General features: G+C 46.0%; 1 protein-coding gene across 1 annotated transcript in view; it reads left to right on the forward strand.

Moving 5' to 3' along the window:
- The window catches only part of LOC140424975 (tomoregulin-1-like), a 494,486-nt gene that overhangs the window by 260,549 nt on the left and 213,693 nt on the right, over positions 1-20,244 (forward strand). The window contains exon 4 of the mRNA XM_072508717.1: positions 14,612-14,638. Within this exon, the coding sequence (XP_072364818.1) occupies positions 14,612-14,638 (27 nt within the window). The remainder of the gene's footprint in view (positions 1-14,611; positions 14,639-20,244) is intronic.

A 20,244-nucleotide genomic window follows, 5' to 3' on the forward strand; every position in this document is an offset into this window, starting at 1 on the left:
CCATTAGCCCTATTACAGAATTCAGCTCTTATTTTCTATGTTTGGACCAAGCCTGTAATGAAGCTCAGCAAGGAACCCTAACTGAGCATTGATGATCACATTACTGGTGAATAAGAGCCACTTGATGGCATTGTCGACAATAACCTCCATTTTCTGCTGATGCTTGCAAGCAAATTGATGCGGTGGTAATTGACTGGATTGGATTCCCTGTTTTTTGTGAACAGAACATACCTGGATAATTTTGCACATAGCCAGATGGATGCTAGTATTGTAGTTATACAGAAGCAGTATAATTTGTTTTTGAATATAAACATTCAGCACTCCAGCTGGGAGGTTATCGGGTTCCATAGCCTTTGCTACATCCAGTGCCCTCAAAATGTCTTGATATCACAAGGAGTGAATTGAATTGGCTGAAGAGTGACATCTGTCATTCTGGGAAGAAGGTGAGATGGATCAACCACTTGATGCTTTTGGTTGAGGTGGTTATGAATGCTACAGCCTTATCGTTTGCTCTCATGTGCTGTGGTGTATCATCATTGAGGACGGACGTGTTCATGTTGTCTTCTCCCATTAGTTTCATTGTCCATCACCATTCAAAACTGGATGTGGCAGGACTGCAAATCTGATCTGATTCGTTGGTTATGAAATTACTTAGCTCTGTGTATCGTGTTCTGCTTCCACTGTCCAGTGTACATGCAGGGTTGGCACCTCATTTTTATTTTGCTTAATTCTGCTCCTGCCATCTCCTTCTGCAATCATCATTCAATCAAGGTTGATCCTCTGATGGCAATGGTCAAGGGAATTTAAGAAATATCCAAAAAATTAGGAAAGCAACTGGAGAAGGCACTCAAGTTATTAATCAGAGAAACGAGATCCAGGAACCCTTTGGAAACTGAGAACAATTGTGGACTGTTTGCCGTAAGACCTTTAATTCCATGGCGAGTGCAAGGTGTGATAAGTATAAAGTGGGAATGTCCCTCTTTGTAGTTTGGAGTATAATTTTCCGACAAAAAGAAAACAGTATTTTTTAGAATGGTGTAATTCTGTTGTCTGAGATTCTTCCACTGGATCGACATTACTGGATCGGGCAGCACAGTAGCACTGTTGCTTCACAACTACATGGTGCTCCAGGTAGGTCACCTCTGTGGCTTGAAAGGTGCACATCTCTTTCTTGAGGCAAACTCTAGCCTCCTAAAATCTCTTCCAAGTTTGCTAGATGCTCGGCCTCTGTTGATCCAGTTGTAAGCACAATATCAAGGGCGGCACAGTGGTTAGCCCTGCTGCCTCACAGCGCCAGGGACGCGGGTTCAATTCCAGTCTTGGGTCACTGGCTGTGTGGAGTTTGCACATTCCCCCCATGTCTGCAGGGATTCCTCCGGCTCCGGTTTCTTCCCATAGTCCAAAGATGTGGCAGGTTAGGTGAACTGGCCATGATAAATTGCCCCTTAGTGTCCAAAAGGGATTCTATGTACACTACAACCCGTGGTAGCCCCTATGGCAGACACATTGTCCTTTGGAATATTGCACATGCCGAAGACACCAAAACGCAGGCGCATATACTGGAATAGGCCTTTTGTATATTTATCGTGCCATACTTCGACGAAGCATCATTTAATTTGAGTTGCTGATTCATGTGACCCATAGCCAGCTTTGTGCAAGATTGACCTCCTGCTAGCTATGCATACAGGTCTTCAATTTTCTGATTGGATATTTATCCAGCTGGGTGGCCTGGTTAACTGTTAGCTCATAATCACCGCAAATGCGGATGGTCTAGTCCGGCTTCAATATGGCGACTATAGGTGCTGCCCATTTCCAAAACTGAATTAGCTGGATAATGCCGAGTTCTTCCAACTGTTTTACTCAACATCCACCTTCTTGGATAAGGCATATGGCACTGGTCTTGCCCTAAAGAATCGGGGAGTCTTCTCTAGATCCACATAAATCTTGGCTTGCCGCACTTTCATTTTGTATAATTCATCACAGAAGACGTTCTTGAATTTTTTTATCAGTTCGGGCAGTTCCCCTTCCCCACTTGAAAAATCTTGGCCCAGTTCAATTTGATTTCTTTAAGCTATTATTATCACCGGCAGCAGGGTAGTGTTATGGCCAGGGTTTAGAGAATCCCAAAGTGTATCATGGAGTTCACCTGACCCACAACTTTTAATAGATTGTGGTACGGGGAGCACATGGCTTACTCTACAGGTATGGTACAACAGAAAATGGACCAGTGGTTTTTAAAAACAAAACAATGTTATTCTATGAACTCAAGTTAACCTTTTTAAAACAAACAGTGAATATCTTAGCAACCAGTAAATCAAATACATCCCCCAAAGAATACAACACTAAATAACCTGTCTGCTGTCCTTTTTACCATCCAAAAGACTTTACAAACCTTCAAACAGGAGAACATTAGATTTATATTCAATACTGAGACATTTTTACAATTCTGAGTTCTCCAAATGATCCATAGATAGTCTTTGGATGGCATAGATGAACAGCAGTGCAGCTCACAGACACCCAAGCTTTTCTCAAACTGAAACTAAAAAAACAGAAATAGAGCTCAGCTCCACCCACACTCTGACATCACTCCAGTAACATGAGCAGCTCCATTTCTTAAAGGTACATGTCTTAAATACCCATTTCTTAAAGGGTACTCTCACATGACGGTAGACTGTTGTCCATAGCTTACAGGTACCATTGTGATGCCGTTTATGTTAAACTTGGAAGAAGTTGGGATGGCACGGTGGCACAGTGGTTAGCACTGCTGCCTCACAGCTCCAGGGACCCAGGTTCAATTTCGGCCTCAGGTGACTGTGTGGAGTTTGTGCTTTCTCCCCATGTCTGCGTTTGTTTCCTCCGGGTGCTCCGGTTTACTACCACAGTCCAAAGATAATCAGTTTAGATGGATTGGCCATGCTAAATTGCCCCTCAGTGTCCAAAAGGTTAGGTGGGTTATGGGGGTAGGGTGAAAGTGTGGGCTTAAGTAGGGTGCTCTTTCCAAGGGCCAGTGCAGACTTGCTGAGCCCAATGTCCTCTTGCACTGTATATTCTAGGATTCAATGATTCTATGGTAAGTGCTCTTCAAGTTCAATAGTTGGACTCCTCTTAGGTACTGAAATGTGTGGCTGTCCATCAGAGTGGCTGATGCCCCTGTATCCACTTTCTTCTTAAGAGGCTTCCCATTTACCCGAGGATCTATCATGCCTGTTTTTAGATTAAACAGAGTGAACACCAGAATCACTGGTGCTGGGCTCCTCCACATTGTATACTTGTAACAACTTTGTTGATCAATTACTCAGCGATCCAGACTTAGCTCTGCCTTGCTTTATCAAACGTCCTCTTATGACAATAAAATCACTCAGCCTCCTTAAATCAACATAATTCAGGAGTGTGGTTACCTCCACATCGATAACATTCCCCTTTAAGTATTACTGAGTGATTGCCTATTCTGTACCTGTTTGTTTTGTTGCTGGTCAAAATTGTTTCCCTTATCATGGCTGCTTCAGCGGTTTTGGTGCCAAGCTGGCTGCAGCTTCCTGCCCTAACTGGTGAACGGCACCATTTTGTGCACGCTGCTGCTCTTGTGCACCTTTTTCAGTGCTTTTCATGGCCAGCGCTAGCTCCATAAGACCATAAGACATAGGAGGAGAATTAAGTCATTCGGGCCATCGGGTCTGCTATGCCATTTAATCATGGCTGATATTTTTCTCATCCCCATTCTCCTGCCTTCTCCCCAAAACCCCTGATCCCCGTAATAATCAAGACCCTATCTATCTCTGTCTTAAAGACACTCAGTGATTTGGCCTCCACAGCCTTCTGCGGCAAGGAGTGCCACGGATTCACCACTCTCTGGCTGAACAAATTCATTCTCATCTCTGTTTTAAAGGATCGTCCCTTTAGTCTGAGATTGTGCCCTCTGGTTCTAGTTTTTCCTACAAGTGGAAACATCCTCTCCACATCCACTCTATCCAGGCCTCGAAGTATCCTGTAAGTTTCAATAAGATCCCCCCTCATCCTTCTAAACTCCAACAAGTACAAACCCAGAGTCCTCAACTGTTCCTCATACGACAAGCTGTTTATTCCAGGGATCATTCTTGTGAACCTCCTCTGGACCCTTTCCAAGGCCAGCACATCCTTCCTTAGATGGGCAGCACGGTAGCCAAGTGGCTAGCACTGTGGCTTCACAGCTCCAGGATCCCAGGTTCGATTCCCCGCTGGGGCACTGCCTGTGCGGAGTCTGCAAGTTCTCCGCGTGTCTGCGTGGGTTTCCTCCGGGTGCTCCGGTTTCCTTCCGCAGTCCAAAGACGTGCAGGTTAGGTGGATTGGCCATGCTAAATTTCCGTTAGTGTCTAAAAAGGTTAGGAGGGGTTATTGGGTTATGGGGATAGGGTGGAAGTGAGGGCTTGAATGGATTGGTGCAGACTAGATGGGCCAAATGGCCTCCTTCTGCACTGTATGTTCTAGATACGGGGCCCAAAACTGCTCACATTACTCCAAATGGGGTCTGACCAGAGCTTTATACAGCCTCAGAAATACATCCTGGTCTTGTATTCTAGCCCTCTTGACATGAATGCTAACATTGCATTTGCCTTCTTAACTGCCGACTGAACCTGCATGTTAACCTTAAGAGAATCGTGAACAAGGACTCCCAAGTCCCTTTGTGATTCTGATTTCCTAAGCATTTCCCCATTTAGAAAATAGTCTATGCCTAAATTCCTCCTTCCAAAGTGCATAACCTCACACTTTTCCACATTGTATTTCATTTACCACTTCATTGCCCACTCTCCTAGCTTGTCCAAGTCCTTTTGCAGCCCCCTTGCTTCCTCAATACTACCTGTCCCTATACAGATCTTTGTATCATCTGTAAACGTAGCCACATTGCCTTCAGTTCCTTCTTCCAGATCATTAATGTATATTGTGAAAAGTTGTGGTCCCAGCACAGACCCCCTCAGGCACACCACCAGTCACCGGCTGCCATCCTGAAAAGGACTCCTGTATCCCCACTCTCTGCCTTCTGCCAGTCAGCCAATTCCCTATCCATGCCAGGATCTTACCCTTAACACCATGGGATCTTAACTTATTTAACAATCTCCTTTGCGGCACCTTGTCAAAGGTCTTCTGGAAATCTAAATAAATCACGTTCACTGGTTCTCCTTTGTCTAACTTCCTTGTTACCTCCTCAAATTGCTTGTTTAAAATTTTTGTCGGCCCATGAATGCAATCTGTGTTGAATAGCATTGTTGTTCATGTCACAGACTAACTTATCATGTAACATGTCATTTAGGGTGGCACCAAAATCACAATACTCCGATAATTGCTTCAGTTTAGCAATATAAGTTGCAATCAATTCATCTTAGGCTCAAACTTTCTAATTAAATTTGAATAACTGATGGTTGAGTTTGTAATCGAGCCTTCACTAAATTCACAAGCTCACTTAATGATTTGGAGTTGGGCATGGTTGGGGATGTAAGACTGCAAATAAGGTTATAGAACTGAGTTCCATACTGAGGAGGTTTGCTTTGCATATTCTATTCCATTTGTTTGGAAATAATACCGAAGGTACTCAATATATTGTGTCCAGTAGGAGTCAAATGAGTCTATTCGCCAAAGAGGCATTCTGATGAGTTTTTCCCCCCAGACTTTAATGAAACCAGGATACTCTCGGGCTTTGGGCTAGAAGCAGTGTCAGGATAATTTCTCCTTGTCACCAGATGTAAAGATGCACTTTCACAGACTTTGTTAGTGAACACAAAAGGTATTTATTAATAAGAATTGTACAGCAGCTGCATGGTTCTAGCTAGCTTCCAAAATGTCTCTGCCGAGGAGCCTGTCTCCCACGGGGTGATTCCACTCTCTGAGCCCCAATTGGTCACCCAGGCCAGGTGACCCTTACTCTGCTGTGTTGCCATTAAAGGGACAATTACCACAATAACTTGACCAACTTTAAAAAAAATATATTTTTTAATTAAAGTTTTGCAAAGTTTTTCATAATAAGTAGTAATAATCCTAACACAGCAAAATAGAGTGAACATTAACATAGTGCAAAAAGAGAATATACAATAGCAATTGACTAGACGTGACCCCACGCGCCTCAGTCTTCCCTCACCCTCCCAACGGAGCACTCCCCACCACTCCCCTATGGGATCCTGCTGCTGCTGACGTTTTAATTTTCCCTGAGAAGCCATCGGACGGTATTATGCCCCCGCTAACTCGACCAATTTGTTCATTGATGGATGCTGAAGTTCCCAACCCAGATACTTCCTTACTGCTTCTTTCAAATGGGGTTAAAATGGAGAAGGAATGATTCATCAGCTGATGGAGAGCAGTAGATGATTAACAGCAGATGATCTCCTTGCCCATGTTTGATCCAATGCATGAGACTTCATGGAGACCGGATTGAATGTTGAAGACTCTGAGGGTCACTCCGTACTGACTGTGTGTCACTAACAGGCATCTCTGGTCGGCCTGCCTGCCATCAGACAGAACATACCCAGGGATATTGATGGAGAGTTGAGTCTGGGACATTGGCAGGTATGATTCTATAAGTGCGACTCTGCCGGGCTCTTGCTTGGGTAGTCTGTAGGACAACTCTCCCAATTTTGCCACAAGTGCTCAAATGTCATTGAAGAGGACTTTGTGCACACGAGGTCTGTTTTTGTGATCTCCAAATCTTAGGTCAAACATAGAACCAAGAAAATGGGAGCGGGTGTAGGCCTTTCGGCCCTTCGGGCCTACTCCACCATTCAATATGATCATGGCTGATCCATCCTCTATTCCCACTCTCCCCATACCCGTTGATGCCTTTAGTGTCTAGAAGTCTAAAGTGGTGATTGCCCCTTTAATGGCAACACTGCAGAGTAAGGGTCACCAGCTTGGGGGACCAATTGAGATGTAGAGTGGGTAATCACTCCAGGGGGTGGAGTCCTCTCTTAGGCAGGAGACATGTAGGTACGAGGTGCAGCCGTGCTGGCTGCTGTACTGCTCTACAGTTTCTCTTATTAATAAATACCTTTTGTGTTTCTAATGAAACCTCTGAAAGTGCATTGTTACACCTGGCGACAAAGAAAAAATTATCATGACACTGCCTCTGGCCCGACACCTGTGAGTATCCTATCTTAATCGAAGTCTGAAAACGAAGTACTCATACGAGTGCCTCTTTTTAGGTGAATAGACCAATTTTAAAAATTTGCCAGACCCTGAGCAATGTAGAAACAGAAAAGACGGACAGTTAGAAGGTGCTCAATGCATTAAAGAAACTGAAAGATAGATTTAGGAAAACCAACCTGTAGGATTGGCTGGCAGAGCCAAAGGTTTCAAGGGGAAACATGCAGAGTAAAACAATAAGAGAAAATGGCCATGGGGAGCTGGCACCTGGAAGAGCTCTGGCTTCAAATTTTAAAAGAAAGAATTGCTACAGACTTAAAGAGTTCAGAGACTTAAAAAGAAATGGCAGGCGCGAGGAAGTATTGTTGCAGCTTTAAGAGTAAAAAAAATAAACAGCCCGAGACACTCTGTATCTGGACTGGTATATTTGTCACAAAATACACCTGCAAAGGAAAGCGAACTGTATCCAAGCAACAACAGCTCATGTGGTGAAAAACAATTACTGCACAGTTTTAAAGTGGCAATAGCCTTAAAGAGGTGTTACGACCCCTGGGCTAGTGCGTGGTCAATTCCAGCACCACTTGATCCGGAATCGTAAGACAGGTGAAATTAAATTTACTTAAATATCTGATGTCTTTGCTTTGATCCCGACTAAGTACAGCCACCAGGCTTGTAAATATTAACACAAATAACCTTTTATTATTTAACAGTAATGTAAGCAAACTGAGAAAAATGTAACATCTACCGAATAATGCCTTCTCAACTCCCCCCGCCCGCCTTTCTAACTACCCAAAGTCTTTGGCCCTTGGCTGCCCAATAATTACAGTCACCATGCTTGCAAATGTAAACACAATTACTTGTTAAGAATGTTATGAAATATGCAGCAAATGCAACTGGTTAACTACAATCTAATTCCCCGCTTTAACTTGCCCCCCACCCTCTATATATATACACACACACACAAAAATCCACAATAGACAAACACAGAGGGGAAGAAAGGGGTACAAAATCATAAGTAAAAGGAAAAAAAGAGCCCTCGTTTCAGATGGTGTTTTTTTTTGCATCTTACTCATCTTCAAACTTTGCTTTCAGTTGAAGGTTTTACTGTAGATTCATTCACATCTCTGTAGTTTCAAAAATACAGCACTCACAGACTTTCTGGAGAGAGAACAGGGCGGGATTCTCTGACCCCCCCGCTGGGTCGGAGAATCACCAGGGGGCGGCGTGAATCCCGCCCCACCGCCTGCCGAATTCTCCGGCGCTGAGGTTTTGGTGGGGGCAGGAATCGCGCCGGTCGGCGGCCGCTGGCAGCGGCCCCCCCCCGGCGATTCTCCGACATGCGATGGGCCAAGTGGCCGTCCGTTTTTGGCGGGACCAGCCGTTGTAAATCACAACAGGTCCTTACTGGTAGGACCTGGCTCCATGGGCGACCTACAGAGTCCTTGGGGGGGGGGGGGGGGGGCATGGGGCGATCTGGCCCCTGGGGTGCCCCCACAGTGGCCTGGCCCACGATCGGGGCCCACCAATCCGTGGGAGGGCCTGTGCCGTGGGGGCACTCTTTCCCTCGCACCGGCCGCTGTCAACCTCCGCCATGGCTGGTGCGGAGAAGAACCCCCTCTGCGCATGCGCTCGGATGACGCCAGCACACGCTGGAGCTCCGCATATGCGCCAACTTGCGCCGGCCGGTGGAGGCCCTTCTGCGCCGGTTGGCATGGTGCCAAGCCCTTCCGTGCCGGCTGGCACGCCGCCAAACACTCCGGCGCCATCCTAGCCCCTGAAGGTGCGGAGGATTTCGCACGTTCGGGATGGCCCAACGCCGGAGTGGTTCACACCACTCCTCGGCGCCGGAGTGGCCCACCCCGCCGGTTCATGGAGAATCCCACCCCAGGTTCTTGTCTTTGTTTGCAGCCTGTAATGGTTCCCTGTAGATTTATTCATCCAGGTTCTCTGCAGCTTCAGGAACACAGCACACACAGCCTTTCTGGAGAGGGAGAGGAAGCAGGTACTTGTCTTTCTGTGTCTCGGACTCAACTGCTCCCTTAGGTCTCTGACAACCATTCCACTGGGATATGACCCACTCACCAGGCAGAGTACAGCCTTTTGGCCAATTCATTAGCCACCAGCCAATCAATCAAACTGAGTGCCACCCCATCCCTCTATTTGGTACCGAATATCTGAAGCTCCTGTTCAAACTAGCAGAGTGTGCTCTCCTGTAACTTCTGAATTCCTCAGTGTCTCTGCTGCTTGGCTTAAAGATATTTGTCCATTAATCGCCTATGGAGTGAAATGTTAACTGAAAAATAAAAGAAAGGGGAAATAAGGGAATAAACAGGAAGGACCCTTACACCTTTCATAAATCCATGCTGACTTTTCCATTGGCATTTCCATTGGCATTTCTGAGAGTCATGGTATTACATCGTTTATAATAGACTCTAACATTTTCCCTGCTACTTCAGTATAACTGGTCTGTAATTCTCTGTTTTCTCGCTCCCCTTTTTAAATAGTAGGGTTACATTTGCCACCCTCCAATCTGCTGGGACTATTCCAGAATCTATAGAATTTTGGAAGACACCGACACCGACGCTATTTCCATAGCCACCTCCTTTAGTAGTGAGGTGCCTTCTTGAACAGCTGCAGTCCCTGAGGTGTAGGTTCACCCACAGTGCTGTTAGGGAGAGAGTTCCAGGATTTCAACCCAGCGACAGTGAAGGAACAGTGATACATTTCAAAGTCAGGGTGGTGAGTGACTTGGAGGGGGATCTCCAAATGGTGGAGTTCCCAGGTATCTGCTACTCTTTTCCTTCTCGATGGTAGTGGTCGTAGGTTTGGAAGGTGCTGCCTAAATCTTACAAACCAGGGACTGGTTTAGCACACTGGGCTGAATAGCTGGCTTGTAATGCAGAACAATGCCAGAAGCGCGGGTTCAATTCCCGTACCGGCCTCCCCGAACAGGTGCCGGAATGTGGTGACTAGGGGCTTTTCACAGTAACTTCATTGAAGCCTACTTGTGACAATGTGATTATTATTATTATAAATAGTACACATGGCTGTCACTGTTCGTCGGTGGTGATGGGATTAAATGTTTGTGGAAGAGTGCTGCTATGTCCTGAATGATGTCAAGCTTCTTGACTATTGTTGGAGCCGCACTCATCCAGACAAGTGGAAAGTATTCCATCACAGTTATGACTTGTGCCTTGTAGGTGGTGGACAGGCTTTGGGGTGGGTCAGGAGGTGAGTTGCTCGCCGTAGTATTCCTATCCTTTGACCTGCTCTGGTAACCACAGTATTAATTTGGCTAGTCCACACTAACAAGCGAAGGTTGGCTAGTGAACGGGTGTGTGGTGGGGGAGGGGTCACGGCCATTGGAACCTGGTCAATCAAGTTTCAATGAGTTTGGGATGGGGGGGGTGGTGAGAGGCCCCCGGTCAGAATAGTAACGTGGAACGTGAGGGGGTTAGGGATCCGGTGAAGAGGTCAAGGGTATGCACGCATTTAAGGAGCTTAAAGGCTGATGTGGTGATGCTGCAAAAAACCCACCTGAGGGTGAAAGATCAGGTGAGGCTCAGGAAGTGTTGGGTGAATCGGGTTTCCATTCTGGGTTCGATAACAGGGCTCATGGGGTAGTGATGTTGGTTGGCAAGAGGGTGAGGTTTTAGATGGAGAAGGTGGTAGCGCATGGGAGGGAGGGGGAGGGGGGGTGCAGGTACTTGATTGTGATGGGGGCGTCAGAGGAGAGGTTGGTGGCGCTGGCGAGTGTATATGGCCCCAACTGTGATGATGCAGGGTTTGTGAGAAGGGTTCTGGGAGCCATTCCGGATTTGGATACCCACAAGTTAATTTTGGGGGTGGAGGATTGGAATATGGGGTGAGAGCCGAAGGTGGATAGGTCTCAGCCACACTCGCTGGCTCAGTCAGCGGGGGCGAAGGCGCTGGCTGGGCTTATGAAAGAGATGGAAGGAGAGGACCCGAGGAGGTTCCTGCACCCGAGAGAATGGGAGTACGTGTTTTTCTCCCCTGTACATAAGATGTACTCGAGAATAGACCTTTTCATGGTGGGGAAGGCGTTATTTGCTGGGGTCAGAAGATCGGAGTATTCAGTGATATTGATTTCGGACCATGTGGCGCATTGGGTGGATGTGGTTCTGGAGAAGGGGATAGCCCAGAGACCGGGGTGGAGAATGGACGTGGGGTTGTTAGCGGACCGGAGCTTTTGTGATAAGATTGGGAAGGTGATCGAGGAATATGTGGGATTCAATTGTAAGGGGGAACTTTCGCAGTCGGTGGTTTGGGAGACTCAGAAAGCAGTAGTGAGGAGGGATGTGATTTTGTTCAAGGCTAAGGTGGACAAGGAGGAGAGAGAGGAGCACCAAAAGGTGATAGAGGAGATGCTGGAGGTGGATAGGATATACACGGGGGACCCGGAGGCGGCCCTCTTGGCCAAGAGGAAGGAGCTTCAGGTGATGTTCGGCCAGTTGTCCACAGGGAAAGCAGTGGGCCAGTTGAGAAGGGTGAGGGAGGGGGTCTATGAGCACGGGGAGAAGGTAGGGCGCATGTTGGCCGTCCAACTCCGGAGGGAGGCGGCGGCGGGGATAAGATCGGGAAGCTGGTGGTAGCCCGGTGCAGATCAATAAAGTATTTGAAGAGTTCTATAAGAAGCTACATGGGTCGGAGCAACTGGGAGAAGAGCGAGCGATGAGAGAGTTTGTGGAAGTGTTGAGGTACACGAGGTTGGGTGAAGAGGGAAGAGCAGGCTTGGAGAGGCCAGTAGTGGAGCAGGAGGTGAAGGAGGAGATTGGGAGGATGCAAGTAGGGAAGGCCGGGCGGGACCTGACGGGTTCCCAGTGGAATATAATCAGAAATGTCAGGATACGTTGGCGCCGCTGATGGTGAGAATGTTCCAGGATGTGATAGGCAGGGGTGTCTTGCCACAGACAATGGGGCAGGCTTCGATTTCCCTCCTGCTAAAGAAGGTTAAGAACCCAGTGGAGTGTGGGTCATACAGGCCCAAATACCTTCTGAATGTAGATGCCAAGATATTGGCAAAGGTGCTTGCGGCAAGGCTGGAGGGGTGTCTCCTGAAGGTGACTGGGGAGGACCAGACAATTTAGTGAAGGGAAGGCGGCTGTTTCGAACATGAGGAGATTGCTAAATGTGATCCTGTCTCTGGCGGAGGGAAAGGAGACAGAGGTGGTGGTGGCATTAGACGCAGAGAAGGCGTTTGATCGGGTAAAGTGGAGTTATTTGATGGCGGGATTGGAAAGATTTGGAATTGGGTGGCATGGGTACGGCTGCTGTATAAGGAGCCAATGGCGAGTGTTCACACTAATGATATGCATTCGGGGTTCTCTGCATTGGGTTACTAGGTAGGGGTGTCCTGTGTCTCCCCAGTTGTTTGCACAGGCTATAGAGCCCTTGGCCATCACGTTAAGGAGCTCGGGGTTGTGGAAGGGGATCGCGGAGGCGGGGGGGGGAGAATCCTTAGATGCCGATGATCTGTTATTGTACATTTTGGAACTGAACTCATTGGTGGGGAGTATAATGGAGCTGCTTCAAAAATTTGGGACGTTGTCGGGGTTAGAAATTGCACTTAGGCAAGAGCGAGTATTTCATGGTCTCTCAACCGGGAGTACGGGCAGGAGTGGGGGGGCTGCCAATTATGTCTGGTGGTAACCCACTTTAGGTACTTGGAGGTGCAAGTGGCTTGGACTGGGGTGGGCTCCAATGATACATTTTACTAGTCTGGTGGGGAAGGCGAAGGCCGATTTGGCAAGGTGGGACACCTCCCTCTGTCATTGATGGGACGGGTACAGGCAGTTAAAATGAATGTGTTACCGCAGTTTTTGTTTCTATCCCAGTGCCTGCCTGTCTTTTTACTGAAATCTTTCTGCAAGGGGGTGAACAAGTTGATCTCCTTGTTTATTTGGGGGGCGGAGGGGAGAGGTGGCCAGGATTAGGAGGGTGGTCTTGTAGAAGGGCGACAGGTGGGGAGGCGAGGCCTCCCAATCCTAGAGTACTACTATTAGGCGCCGAATGATGAGAACATGCAGGGCTGGACCAAGGAGGGGGAGGGCCGATGGATTATGATGGAGGAGTGCTCGTGGAGGGGATCGGGGTTGCAGGCACTGGCAACGCTCCTGATGGCTCCAGGAAAGTACTCGGTGAGTCCGGTGAGGGTGGCCACTTTGACAATCTGGAGGCAGTTCAGGCATCCTTTTAAGCTGAGGGCCGGGTCAGGGAGGATGCCGATTAGGGGGAATCATGGATTCGAGCCAGGGAGGATGGATGCGGGGTTTTGGAGATGGGACTGGAGGGTGATCAAGGAAATTAAGGACTTGTTTATTGGGGGACGATTCGCGAGCCTTGGGGAATAAATATGGATTGGCGCGGGGGGAAGGGTTGAGGTACTTGTAGATTCGAGATTTTGCAAGGAGGGTTTCTCCTACCTTCCCGATAGCGCCGGCCGAGGGGGAGTTGTTTAAGCGATCATTGGAAGGATCCTGGAGGAGGACAGGGTGCCTATGGAGGGGATTAAGGTGAAGTTGGAGGAGGAGCTGGGGGGGCCGCTGGAAGAGGGATTGTGTGAGGTACTGCGGAGGGTGAATGCCTCGACTTCATGTGCGAGGCTGGGGCTGATACAGTTGAAAGTCGTGCACAGGGATCATCTCACATAATCAACGGTGAACTGGCTATTTGAAGGGATGGTGGATGTCTGTGAGTGATGTGGGATGGGGCCTGCAAACTACAAATTTAGCCAGAGGCCTCCTCTCCCTGTGTTCTCCCTCCCAGCTTTGTCTTACCACCTGACGCTCATGAAACCTGCACCCTGTGCCTCGCACGTGGTATCAGGGATTGTTTCTTTGTGTCTGCAGACACCATTCTTCTCTTGCCCGCAGCGCAGCCATATTCTGCCAGATTAGGGGAACAGGCTACATGCTGGCAGCTGAGGTCTCGGAGTTGAACCATTCGGAGTTTGCTGGTCCAGTTGTTCTAGGCCATTTCCTCAGCCACCATCCACCCAATTCCCAACCTGGGTTAAAATCAGGGATTCCGTGTCAAGTGCTGACCTGTGTATTTACAGATTTTACAGATAGTGACCCAGCGGGGAATCGAACCTGGGACCCTGGCGCTGTGAAGCCACAGTGCTAGCCACTTGTGCTACCGTGCTGCCCACTATATGAATTATAAAAACAAGCAGGGGCTTGATGAATGTTTATGATGTTCATGTTATCTCAGTCCCCAGCTTGATGTGGTTGTTTCTGATATGATCAAACCTCTCAATGTTATTGCAGCTTGCCAACTGTCCTTTATTCCCTGTGCATCATTGTACCTTAATATATTATGATTTATACCAATAATGCATTCTTGTTTTCGATACACCAGGTTGAGTAGAGTTAAAGTAAGTAAAATAATGATAATATCTGTATCGTCTTAACATTGTTTTGTGAAATGATAACTAGGCTTTAAAATGTGGCAGTAATTCATTGTTCTTTTCTGTCTTTTTTCCTAGAAAATGGCTCTGGATCCGGAGAAGGAGGTACATTTTACAACTTTCTAAAAAAAAATACTTCACATAACTTTGGGATATGAAATTTAAACCCATAATAGTCAAAGCAGATACAGTGGATAAAAACTCTAACGCAGTGGGTAAATGTGATCATGGGGGTGTGAAAAACATCTCAATGGGGGAGGGGCAAGATCCTATTTTTCAAAGTACATAACTGGTTCCGTTTTCTTCCAATCAGTGAGGGTCAGATATTTTGTTTTTATTCAAAGGCAAATCCTACCATTTTCTTACATCATGAGGAGGACTCGATCTCTTTTCCAAAATGCACAATCTGTTCTATTTAACTCCGGTTTCTAAATTAAACATTGAACAAGCAACAGTCTCTTCAAAAGTGTTTGAAGCATTAAATGCATAGACTCTTCAGTATTAAGAAGGTATTTTTTTCACGGCAGGTAAATAGTTCCTGCCTTTCAGACAACTTTCTGAGAGGCCCTATATTTTTTTTAAAATCCTGAGTGCATTTGACAAAAAACAACAGTCCCGTTTTGGGCATTTTTAGCGGGATGTTTCTCAGCACCTGCAGTGCCGAGACCGACCCCACTACCTGACGGGACTCTGCCGTTTCTTTTGGCCTCTGTGGGGAACAGCCTACCGAGGCTGCACTTACTGCATGTTGCATCACCAAGTCGGGAGCAACGAGACCATTAAATCGCGCCCCCCTAGCAAACTCCAAACTGATATAGAATGTAAGTACCTTTTTTGAACAAAATTCCCCAACTTACCTCATAGGGGTCCACCTGCTCCCCCCACCCCACCTCCTAAGGGCAAGGCACCCCTCCCCAGGCCCGATCCCTGGCAAGGACAATCTGGAACCTGGGCACCTGGGCACTGCCAGCCTGGCATCCTGGCAGTGTCATCCAGACATCCTGACAGCATCAAGGTGCCCAGGTGGCAGTGCCAAACTGGTTATGCCAAAGTGCAAAAGTGCCGCTGGGTGTGCCAGTGTACCACCTTGCCCAGAGCCCCACCACCCGGGGGCCTCCAATGGCCTGGGAGAACTCCCAGGTGCCATTACGCCTGGTTCACGTTTCTGTGAAGCAGTGCTAAACGGTGCCATGGCGAGATTTTCTAGGTTTTGATTTTGGCAGTATGGAAGTAAAAGATCCAGCTAAATTCTATCCAGAAAACTGTTGCTAACTTTCTCCAGAAAGCTATTGCTAATCCTCCTCAGAAAGCATGAGGATGTTGTGATCTTGAGCTACAGAGGCCTGAAGAAAAACCACGAACTGAAAGTAGGGTTTGATGAAACAAAGACTCTGCCTCTCCAGGAAAGGTATGAGTGTATTTTAATACTGCAGGAAAGACCAGTACATGCTGCAAATCAAGGACTGTAATCTACAGGTTTACTGTGAAGAAAGCAGACCGAGAACCAACACCTGAAGCAAAGATTATTTTCTCTTTCACTTACTTTTTTTACCCCTTTCCACCCCACCGTATTTGTCTGCCTTGTGTGTGTAGAAGGTGGGGAGGCACGTTAAAATAGGAGTTAGGTGTTTATTAATAATTAACCAAATGTTAGTTGCCGGGCCTCGGGAGAATGGCTCACTTAAACAGGTTAATCTGGATCTCACCTAGTGTGGGCGAGGTCCAGATCGCAACTTCTCGCAAGATCCCATTAGATCTCGCGTGCTATTCCCAAGCATCGCGAATCTTGCTAGAGGCCTCTCGCAAGATTAAATAGCTTTGTCGCATCACCAAGTCGGGGGCAACGCGGCCATTAAATCGCACCCCCCAGCAGACTCCAAACTGGTATAGAATGAAAGTAGGGCTGGATCTTTTTTAAACAAAATTAAAACCTTGAAGTGCAAAGCTTTTCCAGATTCAGTGAAATGAATGCCTCTTATGAATGTGAAGTCCCTAAACTTTATAGCAGTTAGGCTGTCAGATGGCACTGTCATTCTCAGATGTGATTCCAATGGAATGTTGTGTTCCCTTATGGATTGTTATTATTTGTTTAGCTCTTCTCTAATTACATTTTTCATGTGCCGTTTATGGTTCAAAGTAGTGGAGGGGAAAACAATGGACAAGTCGCTCTTCTGCCAATACTTAAGCTACCACTAGGAATTCATGTGTATGTCCAGAAATAACTTACTCTTCTGACATTTACATCCTTCCCTGTTGAGAAGCCTTCAGCTTCATATTAGTGCCTTCCTGATGACGCAGACAAGATTAAGAACTTAATGTATGAGAAATTATACATGCAAAGACATCTAACAGATACTACATTAGCAATCCATATGCTGTGGCACAACACTGAAGATAAGTGAAATATTTCTGTGAAATACATGCTCAGACTTTGGTAAAGTGATATAAAAATGCAAATGTTCGCATTAATTCTAAATCATTAAAATTACAAAGCAACGACTGACATTCACTGCAGATTTGCCATTTTCCAAATAATATGAAGATGTCGAGGATGCACTTTAATATAAAGACTTTGGTCAGAAATGTCTTTGTGTGATTCTAAAGTAGGAATTGTCTGAATTCCTCTCTTCACTATTCTAATAAAAATATTAGCACTTCTCAAATAAATTAGTTAACGTTTCTGGGAAAATAAAGAAGAGGACATTTTCAAACAAACATATTAAATGTTCATATGCTGGCAGCTAGGATCGATGAAGACTCGATGGGCCAATTGGCCTGCTTCTGCGCTGTAGGGATTCTATGTTTCCAAGGTATAATTTCAGAAGCTTTTTATATTAAACCAATCCATAAGATCATAAATAAGGCTAACCAACTGTATCCATTATATAACACAAAATAGATAATTCATTTTTGCCAGTTTGCAATTCATAAAGGTGGTGATTTGTTTACAGGAAATAAAGTTATGTTATACAATCAAAGCATAGCAACTGATTTCAAATATGTTGAGCTTGGGATAACACTGAACCATTTGTGTTTTCCTAACTACCCTGGCTAGATCCCTTCTCATCGCATTAAAATGAGCCCTCTTACAATATAAAAGGTGTTCTTTGCTCGTCTCCATTACTAATGTAAACCTTATGATAAAATAACCCCTCTTAGACAGATGTTCCCTCACAGGCAATTCGTCCACTCAGCTGTCCCCATTTCTTAGCACCTATCCAGCAATGCCTTATTTCTAGTTGGCCAAGAACAAATTGATCAAGTAGATCTCCTGAACACATTTCAGAAATTTCACCCACTACAGGCTTGGAGGGCTGAAGGGCGTTTTCCTGTGCTGTATTGTTCTTTGTTCATACCTTTTACTGTAACATTATCCAAATCGATATTTAGGTAATTAAAGTTTCATTATCACCATTCTATACTTCTTGTACATCTCTGATTTCCCTCCAGATTTGCTCCGCTAGCTCTCTCTCATTATCTGGAGGTCTATTAAATACCCTCGGTGGTGTGATTTTGTTTTGTGCTTCTCAACTCTAACTAAATACATTCTGTCCTTTCTTGCCTCCTCAAGGACATCCCCTCTTTCCAACACTGCATTATCTTCTGTTGCAATCTCCATAAAGACCGAAAACATTTATAAAAGATTTAAACTTCTAATTGCTAGTGGAAGGAAGGCAAGATTTCACATTTTAAAACTTTTATTGTCACAAATTACTAAGAAACACTCTTGACTAAACACTGGGAGGAATTCTCCAATACTCCTGCTGGTGTGTTCAGTGGCAGGCATAAGGGGAAAATATGGCGGGAGGCCCATAAATCAGTTTCATGTTGTATGAATTTACATTGGGACCTTTGGCTGGCATTTACCGTAGGCTGGTGTGAAAGCCTGACCATTTGCACCAGATTCTTTGTGGTGTCATCTGGAAAACACAATGGTGTAAGGGTCCTTCTTGGTTATTCCATATTTATTCCCTTACTTCCCTTTTCTTTTTTTGCCTTAGCATCTTTGATCCATGGATGATTAATATACATGTGTATTTAAGGCAGCCTGTATCTTTAATTCAAGCAGAAGAAAGCAGAAGCCTGTGTTGGTTTAAACTGGAGTAGCAGACTGGCCAGCATGAGTGGCAGAGATGGGCTGGGACTTAGGTTTGATTAATTTGGCTGGTGACCAATGAATTGCCCAAAAGGTTGTGCTCTGCCTGGTAACCGGTGGTGATTGGACCTTATCCAACTGAAATGGTTCAGAAACCCATGGAGATTTTGGTTTCGATTTTGGCAGTATGGAAGTAAAAGATCCAGCTAAATTCTATCCAGAAAACTGTTGCTGACTTTCTCCAGAAAGCTATTGCTAATCCTCCTCAGAAAGCATGAGGATGTTGTGATCTTGAGCTACAGAGGCCTGAAGAAAAACCACGAACTGAAAGTAGGGTTTGATGAAACAAAGACTCTGCCTCTCCAGGAAAGATATGAGTGTATTTTAATACTGCAGGAAAGACTAGTACATGCTGCAAATCAAAGACTGTAATCTACAGGTTTACTGTGAAGAAAGCAGACCGAGAACCAACATCTGAAACAAAGATTATTTTCTCTTTCACTTACTTTTTTTACCCCTTTCCACCCCACCGTATTTGTCTGCCTTGTGTGTGTAGAAGGTGGGGAGGCACATTAAAATAGGAGTTAGGTGTTTATTAATAATTAACCAAATGTATTTGCTGAATATTTAATTATAGTTCTTGTTAAACAGTAATTGTGTTTAAACTTACAAACCTGGTGACTGCAATTATTGGGCAGCCAGGAGCCAAAGACCTCTGGTATGTTTCTAAGAATTATTGATTCATTCACTTGGGTTGTGACTCCAGGATAAGTGGGGCTGGATTTGACCGCGCACTTACTCAGTGTATCGTAACACTGGCGAGAAAAATGTGTTGATATTGGACCTTATCTGAACAATGCCGGGGGGCTTCCTCCAGAGTTCAGAGGCCACCCGCAGCCCTGGACAATGGAACACAACAGCAGTGGGACAGGGAGCATCTGCAGGTCAACCTTACAGATTAGGTATCTTGGAGAGGATCCACCTTCCACCCTCACAGTGTTCCAGGAGACCCATCTTTGCTCTCAGGAGATCTATCTTCCAGTTCTATCTTCATTTTTCGGAGGTCCACCTTCTTTCTTCAATAGTGCGTCAGTGAGGTTGGATGCCTTTCATGCCCACCTGTGTAGGAAGTATCTCCCAACTGTTTCAGGGTGAGCTGAGGATGGGTATGAGGATTCACTGTGGGGTATCATGGAGGATGAGTTTCTGGATCATACGTTCGTGGATACAGTAAGAATCCAGGATAATAGGTGGATGCTATCTGGAAGAGTAGGAGGAGGTTGGAAGTATAGGAGTCTTTGGGGTGCATGTTACCCTCAAACAGGTACTCAGTGTTAAAGACTATGGGGTGTTGTGATACCCTGACGAGTTCAACTAGTCCCCAGCAAAAAAATGTAGAAATGCAGTTGTTATAGGAAGGAGGACAGGAAGACCACTGAAAGTGCATCCTGCAGGTGTGTGTCCGCTTCCCAGGGTGCACTCATGACACCTCTGCACCTCGACACTCCCAGCTGCCACAACTGTTCCAGCACCCCACACCTTCAGGGATGAATCCTTGAAGACATGGGGTACCTTCTCAAGACGTGGCTGACGATGACGGTGAGGAACCTTCGCA

Source organism: Scyliorhinus torazame, chromosome 6 (genome assembly GCF_047496885.1).
Source record: "Scyliorhinus torazame isolate Kashiwa2021f chromosome 6, sScyTor2.1, whole genome shotgun sequence".
Lineage (NCBI taxonomy): Eukaryota > Metazoa > Chordata > Chondrichthyes > Carcharhiniformes > Scyliorhinidae > Scyliorhinus > Scyliorhinus torazame.